At 42.8% G+C, this 24875-nt stretch overlaps 1 protein-coding gene across 2 annotated transcripts in view; it reads left to right on the plus strand.

The window, feature by feature from the left end:
- Positions 1 to 14508: 14508 nt before the first annotated feature.
- gtf2a1 (general transcription factor IIA, 1) overlaps positions 14509 to 24875 on the plus strand; it is a 72831-nt gene continuing 62464 nt past the window's right edge. The window contains exon 1 of one of the 2 annotated variants that reach the window (XM_043696979.2): positions 14509 to 14713. In XM_043696979.2, the coding sequence (XP_043552914.1) occupies positions 14684 to 14713 (30 nt within the window). In that variant the 5' untranslated portion in view covers positions 14509 to 14683. The remainder of the gene's footprint in view (positions 14714 to 24875) is intronic. The other variant, XM_043696978.2, reaches the window with a different exon arrangement.

The raw sequence follows: 24875 nt of genomic DNA on the forward strand, positions 1-24875 counted from the left end.
ACTATATATCACACTCGTCACTAAGGCCAACTATTTGAAACTCTGTAACAGCTATGGCCCCTGTCTTCTGCTTCAGCTCATTTGCTGCTCACTGGATTATTTCAGCCTAGCTAATCTTCCTCCTTCTAATCCCCCCAAAATCTAAATAAAACAAAGGATTATTCTGAAAAAGATTCGTAGAATTATGGAGTTATACAGCATGGAAACAGACCCTTTGATCCAACTTCTCCATGCTGACCGGATTTCCTAAACAGATCTAGTCCCATTTGCCAGCATTTGGCCCATATCCCTCTAATCCCATCCTATTCATGTACCCATCCAGATGCCTTTTAAATGTTGTAATTGTACCAGCCTCTACCACTGCCTCTGGCACCTCATTGCACACACACACCACCCTTGTGTGAAAAAGTTGCCCCTTAGGTCCCTTTTAAATCTTCCCCTCTCACCTTAAATCTATGCCCTCTAGTTTAGGATTCCCTTACCTGGGAAAAAGACCTTGGCTATTCACCCTAACAATGCCTCACGTGATTTTATAAACCTGAATAAGGTCGCCCCTCAGCCTCCAACACTTCAGGGGTAAAAGCCCCAGCCTATTCAGCCTGTCCCTACAGCTGAAATCTTCCAAACCTGGCAACATCTTTTCTGAACCTTTTCAAGTTTAACAACATCATTCCTACAGCTGGGACACCAGAATTGTATTCGACAAGTGATCTTAATTAGTTCCTGTATAGCCGCAACACGACATCCTAACTCCTATCCTTAATGTACATACCAACGAAGGCAAGTGTGTCAAACAACTTCTCAACCACCCTGTCTTCCTGCGACTCCACTTTCAAGGAACTATGCATCTGCATCTTAGATCTCTTTGTTCAGCAACTCACCCCTCCCTCCAGGTCCTTACCATTAACTGTAAAAGCCCCACCTTGATTTGCCCTACAAAATGCAACACCTCGCATTTATCTAAATTAAACTCCATCTGCCACTGCTCTGCCCATTGGCCCATCTGATCAAGATCCTGTTGTAATCTGAAATAACCATCTTTAGTGCCACTACACCACCAATTTAGTATCATCTGCAAACTTAAAAATTATACTGTTTTCATTCATGTGCAAATCATTTACATAAATCACTGGATCCCTAAACATTAACTCTGCTTTCTCCCCACAGAAACCACCAGACCTGCTGAGTTTCTTCAGCAATTTCTGTTTTCGTTTTATCACTCAATTAACAGATAGGAACGGGGGACAGGAGCACGTTCTACTATTCTAGATGATGACTGATGCCATGTTCTCCCACTATCTCAATAGACAGTGTCTGCTGACAGCCAGTGCTGGTTATAATTTTTGTAGCAAATATCTGGAGAACACAGAAACCAGAACTGCCCTTTGCAGTTATGTAAACTGCTTGAGCAGGCACAGTTCAATTGAGAGACTGTGTACGTGTGATGATTTTACCTGTATAACACCAATATGTGTGCAGTCAGGCCCTACATCATCAGATAGATCTCTAATGATGTCATAAGCAAAAGAATCGCAGTCTGCCTCCTCTGCTAAATCATAGTCTCCTCTAAAATCATCATCCCTCTCTTACATCAAATCCCCCTCACTCCCTCATCACATCCCCTCTCTTCCCATCACACCACCCCCCCACTGCCCCCCCCCACCCCCACCCTTTGCTTTTAAACCACCATAAATGAAGACGAGGTTTACAGTCTGGTGGTATCACTGGAATTGTTAATCCAGACACCCAGGTCATGTGCTGTGGACCTAGGTTTGATTCCCGCCAGGGCTGAAGGTGGAATTTGAATTTAATAATGAAGAGTCTAATGATAACAATAAAACCATTGTCAATTGTCAGGAAGCTTAAAAATGCTTATGCCCGAAACGTCGATTCTCCTGTTTGTTTGATGCTGCCTGACCTGCTGCGCTTTGCCAGCAACACATTTTTAAGCTCTGATCTCCAGCATCTGCAGTCCTCACTTCCTCCTCAATTGTCGGGAAGGCCCATCTGGTTTACTAATAAAGGAAAACTGCTGTCCATACCCAATCTGGCCTTCATGTGACTCCAGACCCACAGCAATGTGGTTGACTCTTAACTGCCCTCTGGGCAATTAGGGATGGGTATTAAATGCAGGCCTAGCCAGTGATGCCCTCATCCTGTGAACAAATGTTAAAATATGCCCTAGTACCAGGGCACACATATGTGTGGTTTTTGAAGTGGCACATGATGGTATACGTGTGGTGTCAATAAACATCTCTACCTCCCTTGATGTAATTAGTCTCCAGAGAACTACTGGTTTCTGACTTGAACCTGGTCAATGATTGAATTTTGAAAACCTGGTGCAGTAGAGAATTCCACAGATTCACTACCTTGTGAGTATCCACCGTAACGTTCGTGTAAGAATGTTGTAAGATAAGATGTTTGTTGCCTGATATGGAGGGCTTATCTAATAAGGGGAGGTTGAGTAGATTGGGCCTGTATTCTTTGGATTATAGAGGAAGGAGAGGCATCCTTACTGACAAACAATATTTTTAGGGATCCTGACAGGGTAGATATGAAAAGGTTGTTTCCTTTTCTGGGAGAATGTAGGGCTTGAGGGCATCATCCAAGAATAAAACGTCACACATTTAAGACAGAGATGAGGAGGAATTCCTTCTCTCAGAATCTGTGGAGGATAGTCAAAGCTAGATCATTAAGTATATTCAAAGTTGAGATAGATTTTTAATCAGTAAAGGAATCAAGGGTCATGGGGAAAAGGCAGAAAAGTGGAACTGAGGACTATCAGATCAGGCATGATCTCATTGAAAGGCAGAGTGCACTTGTTGGGCCAAAGGCCTCCATCACTCCAGTGTCTCCTGGTCTTACTGTAAGGCTGATTCTGTGAAAACATTGGCTGAAGAATTTCCTGCATTACAACATTGATGACATTTTGAACACACTTTACCTGGCTGCAGAGCACAATGGGGAGATCTGGAGATTGTGAATGGCACTCTACAAACACAGGCATTTGGTATTCTGTTTACAGTCTTGTTAGCCGGTCTGTAAAGTTGGATGGCTTTTGTGGATTGGCATCACTTCACCAGCTGGTATTGCAACAGACCCTTTGCAGTGTTGTGAAAAACGTTGCTTGCAGAGATTGGTTTGCATAGTTTGTTGAATTTGTAACACTGGCCGAATCACAGAAAGCTGCAGTCTTATGCCACAGGTGCAATATCATCATAAAACACACTTGAAACCACTTGGGTCTCTGCTATTTTCAGCCACCTACGCAACAGATTTGTGTAGGTGTTACAGTAAATTGTAAATCAGGTTCAAATTAAAGGCAGTGAAAATGGTTGCCTGTGAATACAATCATAAAAGTTTGGAAAGACTAAGATTGTCCACACTCCAGAGAATAGCAGATCATCATAAGGACATAAGAACTAGGAGCAGGAGTAGACCATCTGGCCCTTTGAGCCTGCTCCACCATTCAATAAGATCAAAGCTAATCTTCTCGTGGCCTCAGCTTCACTTACCCGCCCTCTCACCACTACCCTTAATTCCTTTACTGTTCAAAACATTATCTATCTTAGCTTTAAAAACATGCAATGAGGAAGCCTCAACTCCTTCACTGAGCAACCCTCTGGGTGAAGAGATTCCTTCTCAATTCAGTCCTAAATCTGCTCCCCCTAACCTTGAAACTATGCCCTCTTGTCCTAGTTTCACACGCTAGTGGAAACATCCTCTATTCCCTTCATAATTTTATATGTTTCTTTTATAAGATTCCCCCTCATTCTTCTAAATTCCAATGAATATAATCCCAGTCTACTCCCTTCCTCCTCATAAGCCAACCCAATCCAGAGGCAACCTAGTGAACCTCCTCTGCACCCCCTCTAGTGCTAGTACATCCTTTCTCAAGTAAGGGGACCAAAACTTCACGCAGTACTCCAGGTGTGGCCTCACCAGCACCCTATAGATAACCTCCCAGATTTTAAACTCAATTCCTTTACAATGAAGGACAGAATTCCATTTACCTTCTTAATTACCTGTTGCAGCTGAAGACTAACTTTCTATGATTCATGTACAAGGAAACCCAGGTCCCTCTGAACAACAGCACGCTGCAATTTTTTTACTGTTCAAATAATCGTCATTCAGAAACTGAGATTGATGTATTTTTGGTCACGAATCATGAAATATGTGGATAGGATGAGAAAATGGATTTGAGACAGAGCTAAGTGCTGTTCTGATTAAATATCAGAGAAGACTTGATGGGCAGAATGGCGTACCTGTTTTTATTTCCTAGTCAGCAATGTGTGATGCCAAAAACAACTTGTATTTCTATAGTTCCCTCAGTGCAGCAAACCGTCCCAAGAGACAAACTTTTGACACAGAGCCACAAAAGGAGGCATTAGTAGAAACAAAAGCAGAAATTGCTGGAAAAACTCAGCAGATCTGGCAGCATCTGTGGAAAAAAAACAGAGTTAAAATTCTTCAGAACACTACCAGACTTGTGTCTTTTTTTCAGCAATTTCTGTTTTTGATTCTGATTTCCAGCAGCTGCAGGTGTTTTTTGTTAAGGTATTAGCAGAGGTGGTTGGAAGCATAACGGCTCAGTGTGAAGTATTAGCTTTAAGGAAGAGAGTGATAAAGAGACAGGGTGACTTATGGAGAAACATAGAATATTTGTGGCACACAGAGAGAAGTTCTTTTATGTCTTGTCCCATCTGAAAATTAACTATTCATTTCAGTTCTACTTTTCCAAATCTTGGTCCACAACCTTGTGAATTTGTACAAACATACAAATTAGGAACAGGAGGGGCCCTTGAACCTGTCCCCAATCAACAAAATCATGGCTGATTACTTCACAATCAGCTTCGATAACCTTGTTTGTTAGGAATCTGTTCACCTCTGCCTTAACAAGATTACAGGCTCTGCTTCCATCAACATTTGAGGAAGAGAGCTCCAAAGACTCTCAAACGTCAGTAAGGAAAGAATCTCTCTTTAATCTGTCTTAAGTGTGAAACCCTTTATTTGTAAACAGTGACCTCTAGTTCTACATTCTCTCACAAGAGGAACTATCCTTCCCATGTCTCCCCTGTTAAGACCTGTCAGGATTTTACCTTTCAATTCTTTACTACAGAGTGATGTCGATCGTGGATTGTTAAGTATATTCATGGCTGACATTGAGAGATTTTTAATCAGTAAGGGAATCAAGGCTTATAGCAAAAAGGCAGGAAAGAGGATTTGAGGCTTACCAAGCAATCCATGTTCAAATGCAACAGGTTCTGGACAATATTCAGGCTTGGGGTGATAAGTGGCATGTAAGCCAAACAAAGACCAGGGAATGACCATCTAACCACCGGCCCTTGACATTCAATGACATTCATCACTGAATCCCCTACTATCAACATCCTTGGAGTTAACATTGACCAGAAACTTGCCATATAAACACAATGGCTACAAGAGCAGGTTAGAGGCTAGGGTAGTCTGGTAAGTAACTCACCTTCTGACTCCACAAAGCCCATCTGCCAGCCACAAGGCACAAGTCAGGAATGCGATGGAATACTTTCCACTTGCCTGAATGAGTGCAGCTCAAACAACATTCAACATTTGGAAATGAATGGTCTTGTTTGGAAACGAATAGGCAGCATGGGTTTATGTGGGGAAGGACATGTCCCACCAACTTGATTGAAATTTTTGACAAGGTGACAATAATGATTGATGAGAGAAAGGCAGAGGATGTTGTTCACATGGACTTCAGCAAGGCATTTGATAAGGTACCTCATGACAGGCTGGTACAGAAATAGAGTTTCATGGGATCAGGCGTGAGCTGGCTACATTGGGACAAACTCATTTGGTCATAGAATACAGAGAGTAGCAGTGGAAAGGTACTTCTCTGTATGAAGATCAATAATTAGTGGTGTTCCACATGGATCAGTGCTGGGACCTTTGTTGTGTGTAATATATAAATGATCTGGAGGAAAATGTAGGTGGTCTGATTAGTAAGTTTGCAGATGACATCAAAATTGGCAGAGTTGCAGGTAGTGAGGAAGATTGTCAAAGGATGCAGCGGGATACAGATAGATTGCAGATGTGGATAGAGAAATGGCAGGTGGAGTTTAATCTGGACAAATGCAAGATGATGCATTTTGGAAGATCGAATTCAGGTACGAATTATACAATAAATGGCAGAACCCTTAGAAGCATTGGTAAACAGAGGAATCTGGCATACAAGACCACAGATTCCTGGAAGTGGCAACGCAGGTGAATAAGGTGGACAAGAAGGCATACAGCACACTTGCCTTCATTGGCCTGGGCATCAAATATAAAAGATGGCAAGTTATATTACATGTGTATAAAACTCTAGTTAGAGCATATTTGGAATATTGTGTGCAGTTCTGGTTGCCACACTACCAGAAGGACATTGATGCTTTGGAGAGGGTGCAGAGAAGGTTTACCAGGATGTTGCCTGGTGTGGAAGGTTTTAATTATGAGGAGAGGTTGTATAGACTTGAATTGTTGTCACTGGAAAGACAGGGGCTGAGAGGCGACCTGATAGAGTTCTACAAAATCATGAGAGATGTAGATAAGTTATGTAGTCAGAGGCTTTTTCCCAGGATGAAAGGTCAACTACAAGAGAGCTCAGGTTCAAGGTGAGAGGGGCAAGGTTTAGGGGAGCAATGTGGGGAAAAGTTTTCACACCGAAGGTGATGTGTGCCTGGAATGTATTGCCAGTGGAGGTGGTGGAAGCAGGCAGATTAGCAACATTTACGGTATAGCTTGACAGACATGAACAGGCGGTGAACAGAGGGCTCGAAACTGCGAATGGGCAATAAGTAGTGGGTCTAAATAAAGATTGGGAATTGGCACAGGCTTGGTGGGCCAAAGGGCCTGCTCCTGTGCTGTATTGTATTGCACTGTAGGCTGATCCAGACGATCAAATCACAGCCAGTGAGTTAGAAAATTGGATACAAATTTAGCTTGGCCATAGAACATAAAAGGTAGTTGTGGAAGGGTATTTTTGTGATTGGAGGTCTGCGACCAGTCGTATTTCTCAAGGATCGGTGCTGAGACCTCTGTTGTTTGTGATATAAATAAACAATTTACATGAAAATGTTGGTGTTATGATTAGTAGGTTTGCAGATGACGTGAAAATAGGTGGAGTTGTAGATAGTGAGGAGGAATATCAAAGGATGCAGCAGAATATAGAGCAGCCGGAAAGTTGGGCTGAGAAATGGCAGATGGAGTTTAATCCGGACAAGTGTGATGTAATGCACTTTGAGAGGTCAAATGTAAGATGCAAGCATACAGTAAATGGTTGCACCCTTAAGGGTTTGATATAGAGACGGATGTTGTAGTCCAAGTCCATTGCTCCATGAAAGTGGCAACACAACTGGATAAGGTGGTAAAGAATGTATACAGCATGTTGCCTTCTTTGGTCCGGACCTTAATAAAAGAAGTTGGCAGGTCATGTTGTACTTTATGAGAATTTGGTCAGGCCACACTTGAAGTACTGAGAACAGTTCTGGTTGCCACACTATAGGAAGGATGTGGAAGCTTTGGAGAATGCGCAGAAGAGGTTTACCAGTATGTTGCCTGGATTGAAGTGTATTAGCTACAAGGAGAGGTTGGATAAACTTGGATTGTTTCAGCTAGAGCCACTGAGGCTGAGAGGCGACCTGAAAGGAATATATAAAATTATGAGTGGCGTGGATTGAGGGATTGTTGGAATCTCTTTTCCAGCTTGGAAATACCAGGGTACATAGGTTTAAGGTGAGACGGGAAAAGTTTAAGGGAGATGTGCGGGGAAAAGTTCTTACACAGATGGTGGTAGGTAGCTGGAATGCACTGTCGGGGAGGTGGTAGAAACAGATATGAAAGCAAAGCTTGGGAGACATTTAGACAGACACATAAACAGGCAGAGAATACAGGGATACGGACCACGTGCAGGCAGATGGGAAATTAGTTTAAAATAGTATTATGGTTGACATGGACATGGCTGGCCAAAGGGCCTATTCTTGTGCTGTACTGTTTTAAATCCACTAATCTGGTAAATCCTCCTTGACTGGCTTCCAACATCCTTCAACAGTTCAAGTGCAGCATGTCTAATTATACAATCTAATTATTTTAAACGTAATGAAGGTTTCTGCCTTTGCTATTCAAACTCCACACTTGTGCCTTGTAGACGGTGGACAGGCTTTGGGGAGTCAGGGGTGAGTCCAGCAGTATTCCTAGTGACTGCCTGTTCTTTTAGCTACTTATTTGTTATTATTTTAATTAATCTGCTCTGACATGTTAGAATTAGAATTAGGTTTATTGTCACATATACTCAAGTTGAGTGATACATGAGTACAGTGAAAAGTGTACAAATTTGCCATTTCCTGTGCCGTCTTAGGTAAAAAGATACCTAGGTACGAAATCCTAGATATAAATTTAAATAAATAATACTAAAGGTTCACATTACAGTCTTTCTAAAGCAGGGAGACCGTGCTGGGCTTGCTCGAGGCTGAGAGTCTGCGCTGAGCTTCCTCGAGGCTGGGAGTCCACTTTGGGCTTCCTCGAGGCTGAGAGTCCACACTGGGCATCTTTGAGGCTGAGAGTCCGCGCTGGGCTTCCTCAAGGCTGAGAGTCTGCACTGGGCTTCCTTGAGGCTGAGAGTCCGTGCTGGGCTTCCTCAAGGCTGAGAGTCTGCACTGGGCTTCCTTGAGGCTGAGAGTCCGTGCTGGGCTTCCTTGAGGCTGAGAGTCCGTGCTGGGCTTCCTTGAGGCTGAGAGTCCGTGCTGGGCTTCCTCGAGGCTGAGAGTCCACGCTGGGCATCCTCAAGGCTGAGAGTCCGCGCTGGGCTTCCTCAAGGCTGAGAGTCCATGGTGGGCTTCCTCGAGACTTGGAGTCTGCGCTGGGCTTCCTTGAGGCTGGGAGTCCGTGCTGGGCTTCCTCGAGGCTGGGAGTCTACGCTGTATTATGGTTGTAAAATAGTATTATGGTTGACATGGACATGGCTGGTCAAAGGGCCTATTCTTGTGCTGTACTGTTTTAAATCCACTAATCTGGTAAATCCTCCTTGACTGGCTTCCAACATCCTTCAACAGTTCAAGAGCAGCATGTCTAATTATACAATCTAATTATTTTAAACGTAATGAAGGTTTCTGCCTTTGCTACTCAAACTCCACACTTGTGCCTTGTAGACGGTGGACAGGCTTTGGGGAGTCAGGGGTGAGTCCAGCAGTATTCCTAGTGACTGCCTGTTCTTTTAGCTACTTATTTGTTATTATTTTAATTAATCTGCTCTGACATGTTAGTATTAGAATTAGGTTTATTGTCACATATACTCAAGTTGAGTGATACGTGAGTACAGTGAAAAGTGTACAAATTTGCCATTTCCTGTGCCATCTTAGGTAAAAAGATACCTAGGTACAAAATCCTAGATATAAATTTAAAGAAATAATACTAAAGGTTCACATTACAGTCTTTCTAAAGCAGGGAGTCTGCACTGGGCTTCCTCAAGGCTGGGAGTCTGTACTGGGCTTCCTCGAGGCTGGGAGTCTGTACTGGGCTTCCTCGAGGCTGGGAGTCCACGCTGGGCTTCCTTGAGGCTGGGTGTCCACATTGGGCTTCCTTGAGGCTGGGAGTCTGTACTGGGATTCCTCGTGGCTGGGAGTCTGTGCTGGGCTTCATCAAGGCTGGGAGTCTGTGCTTTGCTTCATCGAGGCTGGGAGTCTGGGCTGGGCTTCCTCGAGGCTGGAAGTCCACATTGGGCTTCCTTGAGACTGGGAGTCCACACTGGGCTACCTCGAGGCTGGGGGTCTGTACTGGGCTTCCTCGAGGCTGGGAGTCTGCGCTGGGCTTCCTCGAGGCTGGAAATCCACATTGGGCTTCCTCGAGGCTGGGTGTCCATATTGGGCTTCCTCGAGGCTGGGAGTCCGTACTGGGCTTCCTCGAGGCTGGGATTCCGCGCTGGGCTTCCTCGAGGCTGGGAGTTCGCGCGGGGCTTCCTTGAGGCTGAGAGTCCGTACTGGGCTTCCTCGAGGCTGGGAGTCCACTCTGGGCTTCCTCGAGTCTGGGAGTCCATGCTGAGCTTCCTCGAGGCTGGGAGTCAACTCTTGGCTTCCTTGGGGCTGGGAGTCCATGCTGGGCTTCTTCAAAGCCGAGAGTCTCTGGAGTGCATGCTGGCTCAACTCTCCACCACTGATGCCATCCAAGGAATGTAGAGAGAAAAAGAAAGAAAAAGAAAAACAAACAAAAAGAGAATAAGGAAGAAAAGAAATTGACTTAGATGCCTATTCCACTGCCATCTTTAAGGGGTTGCTAATAGGTGTGAAAGAGAAATAGAGATGCAGAATGGGTGTAAATTGAGGTGTTAAGATTAAAATGCAATAAGGGGACGTGATGGCCTAGTGGTATTATTGCTAGCCAATTGATTCTATTACCTAGGTCATGTTCTGGGGACCTGGGCTTGAAACCTGCCGTGGTGAATGGTGGAACTAGAATTCAATGAAAATCTGGAATTAAAAGTCTAATGACGTTGATTGTCACAACAAAAACTCATCTGGTTCACTAACGTCCTTTAGGGAAGGAAATCTGCCATCCTTACCTGGTCTGGCCTACATGTGACTCTAGACCCACAGCAACGTGGGTAAGTATGGGCAATGAATGCTGGCCTATCCAGCCATGCCCCCATCCTGTGAATAGGTTTTTTAAAGCCCCAATGAGGAGAGGGATGGACCATGATTTGTTTGACCTCTTATCTGATTTCTCATATCCTCTTACTTAACCTCTTATCTCATAACTAATGAACTGATAATTGAGGGTTAGGGTGTAGGTTTGCTTGCTGAGCTGTAGGTTTGATATCCAGACGTTTCATTACCTGGCTAGGTAACATCATCAGTGGCCATCTCCAAGTGAAGCAAAGCTGTTGTCTCCTGCTTTCTATTTATATGTTTGTCCTGGATGGGGTTCCTGGGGTTTGGGGTGATGTCATTTCCTGTTCATTTTCTGAGGGGTTGATAGATGGTATCTAGATCTATGTGTTTGTTTCAACGTATTCAAGAAGAATGGATACTCTAAAAATGCAGTCCGCAGATTCCTCAAGAACAAACCACGACAAGCAAACCAAACACAGCCAGAAACCCTAACCACCTTACCATACATCAAAGAAGTTTCAGAAATTACAGTCAGACTACTAAGACCCCTCAGAATCCTAGTAGCCCACTAACACTCTCAAACAAAAACTAACAAACTTAAAAGACCCAGTACAACCCATGGACAAAACCAACGTCATCTACAAAATTCCATGCAAGGACTGCCACAAACACTACGTAGGACAAACAGGAAGAAAGTTAGCCACCAGGATACACGAACACCAGCTAGCCACAAAAAGACATGACCCTCTCTCCCTTATAGAGATGCAGAATGGGTGTAAATTGAGGTGTTAAGATTAAAATGCAATAAACCACCATTTCGACTGGGACAACACATCTATCCTGGGACAGGCTAAGCAAAGACATGCCAGAGAATTCCCAGAGACCTGGCACTCCAACCACAACGCCATAAACAAACACATAGATCTAGATGCCATCTATCAACCCCTCAGAAAATGAACAGGAAATGACATCACCCCAAATCCCAGGAACCCCATCCAGGACAAACATATAAATAGAAAGCAGGAGACAATAGCTTCGCTTCACTTGGAGGTCGCCACTGATGTGTTACCTAGCCAGGTAATGAAACGTCTGGATATCAAACCTAAGCTCTGCGAGCAAACCTACACCCTAAACCTCAACCTGAGCTATAAACCTTCACCAACATTGCAACTGATAATTGATTTCAGAAAGAAAGGAGAACATGCCTCCATCTACATCAATGGAACTGAGGTTGAGAGGGTGGACAGCGTCGGGTTCCTTGGAGTGACAATAACCGACAACTTGTCCTGGACTTGCCATATAGACGCCACAGTCAAGAAGGCACAACGACGCCACTTGTTCCTCAGGCGGCTCAGGAAATTTGGCATGTCCATAACGACCCTCACCAACCTCTATAGATGCACCATTGAAAGCATATTATTCATATGCATAAAGGCCTGGTTTGGCAACTGCTCTGCCCAGGACTGTAAGAAAGTATACTAAGTGATGTGCACAGCCCAGACCATCATGGATGCCAAGTTTCTATCCATGGACTCCATTTATACAGCTCGCTACTGCAGGAAGGCTGCCAACATCACCAAAGACCCATTGCACCCTGGTAATGAACTCGTACAATCTCTTGCAGAAGAGACAAAAGTCTGAACACACACGCACACAACACATCTCTAGCCTCAAATAATGCTGAACTCGCTAATGCTGACCTCGCCTAGTGCATGCCCTGTGCAATGTAAACTGTATGCCTCAGTCTAAGTCTTTTTGATCTGTACATCCTTACTTCCTATGATCTGCTTGTACTGCTCGGAAATAAAGCTTTTCATTGTACCTGGTAAATGTGACAATAAATCAATCAATCAATCATTTGTTAGTGGTGCAGGCTCGATGGGCTGAATGGCTTTTTCTGCTCCTATAGCAAAGGCAATGGTCTAGCAGTATTACCACTCAACTGTTTATCCAGAGACTCAGGTACCTGTGTTCAAATCCCGCCATGGCAGGAATGGTGGAATTTGAATCCAATAAAAATCTGGAATTAAGAGTTTAATGATGACCATGAAGTCATTGTCAAAAAAAACCTACTTGGTTCACTAATGCCCTTTTAGGGAAGGAAATCTGCCATCCTTACCTAGTTTGGCTTACACATCACTCCAGATCCACAGCAATGTGGTTGATTCTTAACTGTTCTCTGGGCAATTAGGGATTGACAATAATTACTGGCCCAGCTAGAGATGCATTTATGATTTTTTTTAAAATGTTCTCCTGGGGAAAGGAATGCTCAGTTCAAGGTGCAAGCATGGTTTGTGTAGTCTCTCTTGGTGAAGGGAATGTTCAACTCAAGAGATTTGATTGATCTGATTTATTATCAAGTGTATTTTATTACAAACTACAGTGAAAAGCGTTGTATAGTGTCACCACTCTCCGGCACCATCTTAAAACACAGAAAAATAAATCAAAACATAGAATATAAAGACAGAAAAAGAAAGAAATTATGTTCAACTTTACAGTCCATCCTGTTAAATGCTCAGCTATGGCAGTATCCCCTTGACGTTCAGGTGGAACAAGAATCGTCACTTCGTTGATCGACACTGCTGCCACTGTGAGTCCTCACTGGACCTCACCAATGCAGCCGCACTCATGCTGCCACATCCCGCACCATCCAAACTCAACTCCACTGCTGCCAAGAGACTGCTCTGGGCCCAAATCTGCCTCCACCACTGCCTCCATCAATCTGCACTGGATGCAGATGCCACGAGGAACCCAAACTCAGCTTCACCCATGGCATGGTGGCTCAGTGGTTAGCACTGTTGCCAGGGACTAGGGTTCAATTCCACCCTTGGGTAGCTGTCAGTGTGGGGTTTGCACGTTCTCCCCTGTATCTGTGCGGGTTGCTCTCCAGGTGCTCCAGTTTCCTCCCACAGTCTAATAACAGATGTGCAGATTGGGTGAATTCGTTATGATAAACTGCCCCATAGTGTCCAAAGATGAGCAGGTCAGGGTGGATTGGTCATGCTAAATTGCTGTCAGTCAAAAACTGTGGTGCTGGAAAAGCACAGCTGGTTAGGCAGCATCTGAGGAGAATCAACATTTCAAGCATAAGCTCTTCATCAGGAATGTGATCAGTTGGGTGCGTAGCCTGGTGTTGAGGAAGGAGATATGGCTGTAGTAGTGGGTCTGCTTCAGATTGTAGCTGAAGAGCTTAAGGGCAGAGGAGATGACCTAAGAGGTGAAGAGACAGAGAGAGAGACGCACTGAGATTCTTGTAGAAGGAGGAGGTGAACTTTTTCAAGGTGGGCATCCTTGGTGCAGGCTCGAAGGGTTGAATGGCCTACTCCTGCACCTATTGTCTATTGTCGATTGTCTAACTAGGAGAAAGTGAGGACTGCAAATGCTGTAGATCAGAGTCAAAAAGGGTGGTACTGGAAAAGCACAGCCAGTTAGGCAGCATCCGATGAACAGGAGAGTTGATGTTTTGAGCATAAGCTCTTCACCAGGATTGCTAAATTGTCCCATCGTGTCCAAAGATGAGCAGGTCAAGGTGGATTGGGCATGTGAAATTGTCCCACAGTGTCCAAATAATGTGCAGGCTAGGTGGATTAGCCATGGGAAATGAGGTGTAATGTGGATGGGGCAGGGTCTCTCCTGAGGGCCAGTGAGCACTCTTCCCGCACCGTGGGGAATGCCATGATGGATGGTGTTGTGGAAACCGGGGGTTAAACATGGCGGCGGGAAGATGAAAGACTACAACGCCCGGCATGCCCGCGGGAGGAGCGAGACCCGGATGTGGCGCTGGGTACTCTCGCGAGATGACTGGGGGTGGAGGGAGGGAAGGCGCTGACGCAGCGCCTCATTTGCCGGACCCTCCCTATAGCGGCAATTGAAGCTCCATTCGGCAGTATATAAGCGCTCGCTGGAAGAGGACGGACGGCTTTCCCAAGCCCGCTCCAGGCAGCACCGCCAAAATAAAATATTAGTCGATTTTTATTTTTGTTTTAAAAAGAAAATCTTTTTCTTGACCAAAAAAACAAACCACCTCATCTGGATATTTCATTTAAATTCTCCTCCGTATCCACATGGCGAGTTCGGCCAACTCAAACCCGGTGGTAAGATTTTTTTTTGTGTGTTGAGCGTGGTTGTTTTTTTTAATCCTCCGAAAATAAAAGAGACTTTAAGATGGGAACCATTATATATATTTTGAAAAAAACATTTATACTTTTCATTAAAATCTGTTTTAACCACTACCCAGGATGAAAACGATTTTTTTTTATTTCTACTTCCTTTTTTCTTAAAAAAAACAAAGGTGAAAAGTAGTGTTTTGTTTGTTTTTCTCTGACCTGGGGAAATTTAAGCAAAATTCCGCAAAGTGAGAACTTGTTGGAATTTGAAAGTGTGGGTAGGGGGGGAGGTGAAGGAATGAAACAATTTTTTTAAAAAGCAAGATTTGACTCCCTATTCCCCCAACAGCCTTTTTAAATAACTAGACCTAAGCAAGCCATATCTTGAACAAACTGTGGGGATTTTTGTTTTGTTGAGAGCTGTGGCTGGAGTTTTACTTTTTACTGGCAGATGGAGGAAAAAACCCCCCACATTTTACATCTATCTCTCCAGACAATTTCTTTTGTCTTGATTAGCAATTACATTTTTAAGTTGTGGTGCTTGCTAAAGTGGCTTGGGAAAGAAATGGAATGGGGAGGAAGATTCAATTGTTGGGTTGCTCATCATAAAGAATGTTAATAAAAAAACTCAATTCATGAGGTGACTTTTGCCTGAAAATTACAATTCAGAAGCTACTTTAGCTGTATACATGGGTGGGTGTGTGTGGATCAAGTTTGAAGCCAAGAAAAGCACTAAGATTTTGACTTTTTTGAGTAGATCTGAATATTACAAACTTACTTCAGATTTCAAGTTTAAAAATATAAACTTATTTTTGAACAATTTTTAAAAATAAAACAAACACCAACACAATCCTCTAGAGAAACACAGGGTGATGGAGGCTGCACTGTTTGCTGATGAACCATTTTGTTTCCTGGCTGATTTTTAAAAAACATTCTGTTGCTGGTCTGAAGGTGAGGCATGAGATGCTTTCTTCCCCTTTCTCAGGGCCCTGAAGATATTTTACTCCTATTTTTCACCCTCCTCTGCCTTTTGTGGTAAAAGTCTGGTAAATTGGTGTCTGCAGTCCCTCGTCTCTGCTCCGTAAGCTAATGTTTTGTGGTGGAGGATGGCCTGCTGTTTGTGCCTGCCTTCCCCCTCTCTCCTGTCTTTCCCCTCGCTGCTAGACGGCCTCCTCTATTATAATCTCGGTTGCATGGTGGGGATGTGCTTGCCAGCTCTACGTCACGAGATGAGGGGGCCCTCTGCGTATAAGAGGCCAGACTGGTGAGGGCTGTGCAAGCAAGTGGGGAGAGGGAGGCTTAACAGCAGCTGCAAGGCCCAAGGGTAAACAGCCTGCTGACATGTGTTCCCTTGATCTGTTTATGTTGTGACTCATCTACCTTGACAAACCTTCCTTTGCCTTCCATCCTTATCCCTAATTGTCTAATTTTTTTTCTCTATTTTTCTTGTGGGAGGCCGTGAGCGTTCCTTGAGCGGTGAGCTCTAGTGTTCAGTCTGTGAATGTGCATTCCAACCTGCAACAGCCCCTTTTTCAGCACAGCATTTTTCTTTGCATCTGTAATTCAACCAAGATGCATTAACAATAAACCATTTTTTCTAAAATGAAAATACTAATGTTGAAAATCTGAAGCAAATGTTTTCTCAATTCAACTTTTTAATTCCATTGGCATGTTGTTAACTGTTTAGCCAGAATGATACTTTCTCTAAATGTAGAGAAATACTTAAGTGGGAGCTGGGGTTGAATTTGCATAACACACGGTGGGCAATAAGGGCAGGCCCATGGGATGAATTGGATAGCTTTTTCAAATTTCAGTTGGAGAATATTTAATTCTCAGTCTTAGTGAGGTGAATCATCTAATTACACAAATGTCTATGTAGCATTAAGGTAAATATAATTTTGTTTTCATTAGATGTTTTACTGTTATTGCTCTTATTTTAAAATGTCATCTTTACGTTAGTTTAAACTCTTAGCATTTTCAGGGGACTTGTAATTAAAACAGTTTTCTGAAAATAGTCTGGCAGCATTTAAGATGCTGCCTGACCTGTGCTTTTCCAGCAACACATTTTCAGGGTTTAAGAAAACTTCCCCAAGTACAACTGTTCCTGTAAGGAGGAGGAACACAAGTAGATCACTTAGTTTCTCGGCTCGTTTCTGCTATTTAATTAGGTCATGCTGGTTTGTAACACTGTCTCCACTCGTCAGTCTTTACTCGTTGCCATTCTTGCTAGGCAAAATTTTAAATTGATGCAATGTTCCTGATATTTTGGAGGCTGGATTTTCAGTACCCTTTGAGTAGAAATATGCTCTAATTTTTGCTTTGACGTAGCTCTCATTTTAAGACTATGCCCTTGTACTATGGACTTTTGAGCAAACAAAATGGCTGCTTTTCTACACTGTTTGCCTCAATTATTTCATTAGTAGTTCACAGCCATTTAAACAAGAGGTTACAAGCTAATGTTATGCAACCTGTTGTCATGGTGTCCTTGAGTGTAGCAGGCTAAGTTGTATCCCTTCTGAAACAAATTTACATTCAATGCCTATAATTCCATATGCTACTCCAAATAAACGAGCAAATTCTGTTAGAACAGACACATTGCTTCCTCACTTTTGAATTTCACTTACTTTTGCATAAAAGCTAACACTTAATCATTTTTGTTGTACTTTCTAGACCTGACTATTGCCCACGCACCTGGGTGTCTCATACTTTATACTAGTAAACTTGATGCTGACTAAAACTTGTCTTAAACTTCAATCAGCAAGTCCATCAAATCTGTGATTGCTGATTTGCATTGGCTCCCATTCAAAAGTCTATACACTCCTCCATCCTCTCAACTTGTTAGACACCTACACTCCTCCAACTCTGGCCTCTTGTGCCTTCCCAATTAAATTGCTTCACCATTTATGATTCTACTGTCTCTTTCCCCAAACTCTGAAATTCTCTCCTTATCTCTTTTCAGAGGCACTCTTTAAGACTTGCTTCTGATCAGATTTTTGTCATCTGACCTAAAATGTTGTGATGCATTGTTTCATAATGCTCCTGTGAAGTACCTTGGAATATTGCAACTACTTTAAAGAAGTTATATAACTTGAAAATCTTGTTAAATCCTAGTTTGTTTTCTGGGCACAAACTCCTAAGCAGTACTTATTCTGTCACCACTAACAACACTTTTGATTTGTCTTTCTCAAGTGGATGCTCTCACTTTTCAATGTTAAATTTTTACATGATTTGTTTTTTTCCACTCAATCTGCCCTGTGCATCTTGGAAATTTCCAATTCACGTCTGCAACTTCAGAATCAGAAGTAACAGTATAAAGGTGGCAATGTGGCCCATTGTGTCTGTGACTTAAGTTGCTGCGAGGCGACAGTGCTCATCTGCTTTATCCAAATCCTTGCCTATGGTTTCCATCCAAATAATCATCTGATGCCTTCCTCAATTGAATTCCATCTCAACGGTTTGCTGAGTGAAAAAAGTTTTTTGTTTCACTATTGTGCTTTTTGCAGACTGTTCCCTCTAATGTTCTTTTTTGCTAGTGGTGACAGTTTCTGCCTATCTACTTTTAGTGCACAAGATTTTGAAAACCTCAATGTCCCCTTCGCTGCCTTCTCTCCAACCTTCTCATAACCAAACTCCTTGTCTTTGGAACCAACCTTGTAAATCATTTCTGCACTCACCAATTTGTTTACTTCTTAAAGTGGCATCTGCAATACTGAGAAACTCAATCACCTTTCAGCAGGAGACAGGAGGAGTGGAAGGGCATTTCTCAATGGAGAACTGACCAATGGTGTTCCACAGGGATTGTATTGGGATTTTGGTTATTTGTGATATACATAAATGATTTGGAGGAAGGTATAGGTGCTCTGATTAGCAAGTTTGTAGATGACACTAAGATTGGTGGAGTAACAGATAGTGAAGGGGACTGTAAGAGAATACAGCAGAATAGAGATAGTGTCGTTTGGCAGAGATATGGCAGATGGAGTTCAAGCCTGACAAATGCAAGGTGATGTATTTTGGAAGATCCAATTCAAAAGCAAACAATATGGTAAATGGAAAAGCCTTGGCAAAACTGTACAGGGAGATCTGGGTGTTCATGTCTATTGTAGCTTGAAGGTGGCAACGGGCATTGATAGTGGTCAAGAAGGCAGATGGCATGCTTTCCTTTATCAGATGGGATATTGAGTACGAGAGTTGGCTGGTCATGTTATAGTTATATAGGACTTTGGTTTGGCTCCATTTGGAATTTTGCATAGTTTTAGTTGTCACCTTACCCAAAGTTTGTGGATGCTTTGGAGAGGGTGCATAGGAGAATCACCAAGATGTTGCCTGGTATGGAGGACACTCTCTATGAAGAGAGGTTCAGTAGATTAGGGTTATTTTCATTAGAAAGATGGAGGTTTGAGGGGACCTGATTTATAAAATCTATAAAATCATGAGGTATAAACAGGGTGGATAGCAGAAGCTTTTTCCCAGAGTGGTGGACTTAATTACTAAGAGTCACAAGTTCAAGGTGAGGGAAAAGTTTAAGGGAGTTGTGTGGAAAGTTCTTTATACAGAGGATGGTGGGTCCCTGGAATGTGTTGCTGGTAGAGGTGGGCATAGTGGTGTTTAAGATGGTGCAGGGACCAGAGGGACACAGATCCTTAGAAAATAAGTGACAGGTTTAGATAGAGGATCTGGATCAGCGCAGGATTGAAGGGCCTGTTCCTGTGCAGTAATTTTCTTTGTTCTTTGAAATCTTAAACTTTCGGAGCGGTTCCTCATTTTGAATTAGTGAAAGAGGGCACGCAGGCAGAGAGATGATATTTGCATCTTGATCGAAACTTGTATCTCCTTTCTAACAGTTCTCTATCATCCATTTTAAATTTGTTCACTCCACTTACACCAATTAATGATCTTTTGATCTTTGCCTTTAAACTGTCAGTGTGCGCCCTCTCACTGTACCTGACAAAGGAGGCTGCCTCTGAAAGCTTGCAATTTCAAATAAACCTCTTGAACTATAACCTGGTGTCATGTGATTTTTAAACTCTGCTTCTAAACAAGATTATGGCTGATCTGCCCCAGACTGCAAATTTCTTTCATGCCAGCTCAACATAGACATCAACTCTTGATGTCTTCAAAAAAAACTGGTTTCCCACCTCTTAAAAATGCTATCACTGACCCTGTCTTCATAATACTCTGGAATAGAGGATTCCAAGTGTTCAGTAACCTTGGAGAAGAAATTCCTGCATGTCTGTTTTAAATGTGTTCCCTTATTCTGTAACTTTGACATTTTCCAAACTAGTCAAACATAATCCTGTCATGCCTTTTCAAATTCTGTTTCAATAATCTCATTCTTCTAAACTCAAATTAATAAAAGCATCTAACCTGTTCAGCTATTTATTACCTCAAATGGTGATGGATTATCTGTGCAAGCTCTAGTTTCAATAAACTACAGCAGTAAGTGCTTGACAATAGAAGTCTGTCTGCAGACTGGTTGTAGTATGACAATATGTCCCAGCTGTTAATTCTGCTGGTGTTCAGATCCAATCTGTAGAGGCCTGGGTTTGAGCATCCTGAGGGTTGAGCTGGTTCCACTTTAGGGCTCATGTGGTGCAATAGTCATGTCCCAACCTATGGGCCCAAAGATCCTGGTTCAGCCTTACCTGTTCTGGATATGTCATAACATGTCTGAGCAGGTTCACTTTAGAATAGCTACAGAGTATTTGTTGTCAGCTTAGTCCTGTACAATAGTGAGACATGGTCTACTATAAGTGAAATGAGCTCAAAAATTTCACTAGCATTTTTTTGCGTTCTCTGGATTCAGTGGGAGGAACATGGAACAGGCAGTAGTGTCCTGCTGGAAGCTAGCTTTATAAGCATTCCGGCATAACCCCTGCACAATCACCTGATGAACTGGATGCAATATCTGGATGACTGCAAATTTCCTCCCTCTCTGGCTCTTATTTTCTCAACACTTAAATGGGCAAGGTCCAAGAGGAGAAAAAAGAATGCTACCAAGGCAATGAAGCTCTTGTTGAAATGTGGCAGAAGTGACAATGCCAGGAGGAGCTTGCTACCAATTGGTTAAAATAATAACTTATTCACCAAGCTACACTGAAATTGTGGAAGTGCCAGTTGTTTCTGTGCCAGTAATTGAGACTGCAGAATGGTATGTTGCCTCCTTGGTGTTACTGGAAGGCATTTGTTTACGTGAAGGTGAAGAACCAGAGTGGTGCTTGGCATCACAGTGGTATCAATGATATAGGAAAAAAAAGTCCTGGAGAAAGTAGATTTTGGGTCCCATTCAAGATCTGTACGGTAGCAATCTCAGGATTACTCCCAACGTCAAGTGCTATTGAATATAGATATATAAAGTTTGAGTTTGAACATGTGACTGAACTAATGGTGCAAGATTGGATGTCTTTAGGTTGGATTGCTGGTACCTAGGACCATTCTGGGGTAGGTCTGACCAGTCATAGAGATGTACTGGACGGAAACAGACCCTTCGGTCTAACTTGGAGAAAGTGAGGACTGCAGATGCTGGAGATCAGAGCTTAAAAATGTGTTGCTGGAAAAGCGCAGCAGGTCAGGCAGCATCAAAGGAACAGGAGAATCGACGTTTCGGGCATAAGCCCTTCTTCAGGAATCCTGAAGAAGGACTTATGCCCGAAACGTTGATTCTCCTGCTCCTTTGATGCTGCCTGACCTGCTGCGCTTTTCCAGCAACGCATTTTTAACCTTCAGACTAACCCATCCAGATGCCTTTTAAATGTTGCCCGAGGAGGAGGACTGGTTGTATCGCAACAGCACTAGGATTAATATTCTCTGAAGAGATCTGCTAGTGCTTTTTCAGGGGATTTAAGATCGCTTGTCAGGGGTTGGTAACTTGGGAAGTTCAGAAGAAAATCAAAGCTGGTAATGGGAAGTGCCAAATATAACCAGGATCAAATTACAGAGTAATATGAAAAAGGCAGAATTAAGTGTCCTTTCTGAATGCATGCAGAATTTGTAACAAGTTAGGTTAATTGGTGGTGCTGGTAGAAGTATAATTTAATTGATATGATTGAGACATGGCTACAGGGTGACTAAGTCTGAGAACTGAACTCTGAAGAATATTTAGGAAGGAAAAGCAGGCTGATTATAAGAGGTGGGATCAGTACATTTGTAAGAATCGTTGATCAGAAGAAAAGGGTGTTGATTTTGTTTGGGTGAAGCTAAGGTGAAATAATGTCTGACAAACCTGATTTTTAAAGGATGTTGCTAGAAGTGTTGATAAGGAGGAATCAGTTGATATGTTCAGATTTTCAGTAGGCTCTTGATTCACTTCTCACTGGAGATTAGTAAACAAAACTAAAGAATTGTGGTTAATACACTAACATGGAATGCGAATTAGTTACCATGCAAAAAAAACAGGAGGAATAGATGGGTCATTCTTGGGCTGTGACCATGTGTACTGCAAGGATTAGTGCTCAGGCCCTAATCTTTCCACTATCTACATTTCAATGAGGACGAATTGAATTATTTCAGTTCTTAGATGGTACCAAATTTGGTGGGAATGTGTTCAGGAAGATGCAAAGAGGCCATTTGGATAGACTGAGTATGTGGGCAGGTGTGTGGCAGATGGATTACACAGTGGATCAGTGGGGTTTAGTTGGAGGAACAAAAGCATGATTTTTTTCAGTTGTCTAAATAAATTGTTGATTAGATTAGATTAGATTAATTCCCTACAGTGTGGAAACAGGCCCTTTGGTGCAACAAGTCCACACCTACCCTCCGAAGAGTAAGTCCCATTTCCCTCTGACTGTTGCACCTAACACTATGGGCAATTTAGCATAGCCAATTCACCTGACTGCACATCTTTGGACTGTGGGAGGAAACCCACGCAGACACGAGGCGAATGTGCAAACTCCACAGACAAAGTTTCCCGAGGCTGGAATTGAACCTGGGACCCTGGTGCTGTTGTTGTACAAATTGGTTGCGATGTCCTTCATAAGTAGCTGAAAGCAAGCAAGCAGGTTTAGTGAGCGATTTGGAAAACAAATGGTATGCTCGTCTTTATCGCAAAAGAATTTGAGCATAGGAGTAAAGACATCTTAGTTTCAGTTGCATATCAAGTAGATATACACCAGCGAACAGATGACCAGTAAACACTGATTAGACCGCCCTTGGAGTATTTTGCCATTCTGTTCCTCTTGCTTTTGAAAACTTATTTTTATAACAACATAAAAGATATATTATGGCACATATGAATCAAGATTAGTGTGATGCTGGAAAAGTCCAGCAGATCAGCCAGCCTCCAAGGAGCAGGAAAAATCGACGTTTCCTGATGAAGGGCTTTTGCCTGAAATGTTGATATTCCTGCTCCTCGGATGCTGCCTGACCTGCTGTGCTTTTCTAGTACCGCTCTAATCTTGACTCTGATCTCCAACATCTGCAGTTCTCACTTTCACCTATGGTACATACGAGGCAAGTGGGAGTTGAATTTGGATCTTCTAGCCCAGAGGTAGGGATTCTACCACTGCCATAATCCCTCACTTAAGGAAAGATATATTTGTTGTGCAGGAAGTACAGCAGACGTTCATTAGACTGATTCCTGGGATTGTGGACTGTCCTGTATTCTTTTGAGTTTAGAAGAATGAGAGGCAATCTCTTAAAAACTTAGAAGAGTAGATGCAGAAAGGATGTTTCCCTTGGCTGTGAGTTGTAGAGCCAGGGGGCACAGTCTCAGAATAAAAGGCATGTAATTTAGGCCTTTGTTTTAGACATGTTGAGTAAGTGGAAAAGTGTGTGACATGATGTATAATGTGATGTTACTTACTATGGGAACAAAAACAGGAAGGCAGATTATTATTGGAACAGCGATAGATTGTGAAAATGGCCGATGCAAGAGGTCTGGATGTTCTTGTGCATCAGTCACTGAAAGCAAGATGCAGATGTGGCAGAAGGCCAAGTGGTATGTTAGCCTTGGTATGAGGATTCTAATATAAGAGCAGGGATGTCTTTGTGCAATGAAACGGGATATTTTTTTCATTGACTCATGGGATGTGGGTATTGCTGGCTGGCCCACATTTATATTGCCTGGTCCTAGCTGTCCTTGAACTGAGTGGCTTGCTAGGCCATTTCAGAGGTCACTTGAGAGTCAGCCACATTGCTGTGGGCCTGGAGTCGCATATAGGCCAGGCCAGGTGAGGGTGGTTTATGTACTTCCCTAACAGGTCAGCAAAGGTCATATCAGTAGATTTTGAATTCCAGACTTTTTGTTTTGTTTTGAATTGAATTCATGGTGGAATTTGAACTTAGGATTCCAGAACATTAGCAGAGAGTCTATATTAATAGGCTAGCGCTAATACCACTAGATCATTACTGAAGGTATGAGACCATACCTAAACTATTATGAGCTGCTTTAGTTGCCATTATCTGAGGAAGGATATTCTGGCTCTGCACAAAGCATGGCAAAGCCTTACCAGGCTGATTCTTGGAATGGTAGGATTGATGTATGAAGAGAGACTGGAGTTTAGAAAAATGAGGTGCTATCTCGCAGACACTTATAAAATTCTAACCGAACAAGACAGCTAAATGCAGGAAGGATATTCCTGGTGACTAGGGACTCCCAAAATAGGTCATAGTCTAAGATAGGCCATTTAGGATTGAGTGGAGAAATTTCCTCCCCCCAAACAAGGAGCATCTGAAATTCTCGACCACCAATGTGGTTAAGGCCAAAATATTGTACATTTTTATGAAAGAATTAAACATAGTTCTTGGGGCTAAATTGTTTCCAAAGTCTGGTGAGAAAGTGGGAACAGGTTACTGCTGAGTACCTTTGATCAGCCCTGATCGTTTTGAATGGTTGAGCAAGCTTGAAAGCTGAATGGTCTATTCCTTGTATTTTCCTGTTTCTAAGATGAGAAACCTCTTCACTCAGAGCATGGTTAATGCTTGGAATTCTCACCCCAGAAGGCTATGCAAGTTTTAATTACTAATATCATCAGGAATGTGGGAATAGTGCTGGCATAAATCATTGAGGTGCATCAACAGCCATGATCCAAAATGGCACAGCAGCCTCGAGTGGTTGAATGGCTGACTACTGCACTTATGTTCCTATATGTTGAATCCAAATACCTTAATCCTGAGGCAAAGCACTGGCAGAATAGGAAATTAAAAGAAGCAAATC

Source organism: Chiloscyllium plagiosum, unplaced genomic scaffold (genome assembly GCF_037043375.1).
Source record: "Chiloscyllium plagiosum isolate Xiang-an unplaced genomic scaffold, Cpla_swu_hap1 HiC_scaffold_8, whole genome shotgun sequence".
Lineage (NCBI taxonomy): Eukaryota > Metazoa > Chordata > Chondrichthyes > Orectolobiformes > Hemiscylliidae > Chiloscyllium > Chiloscyllium plagiosum.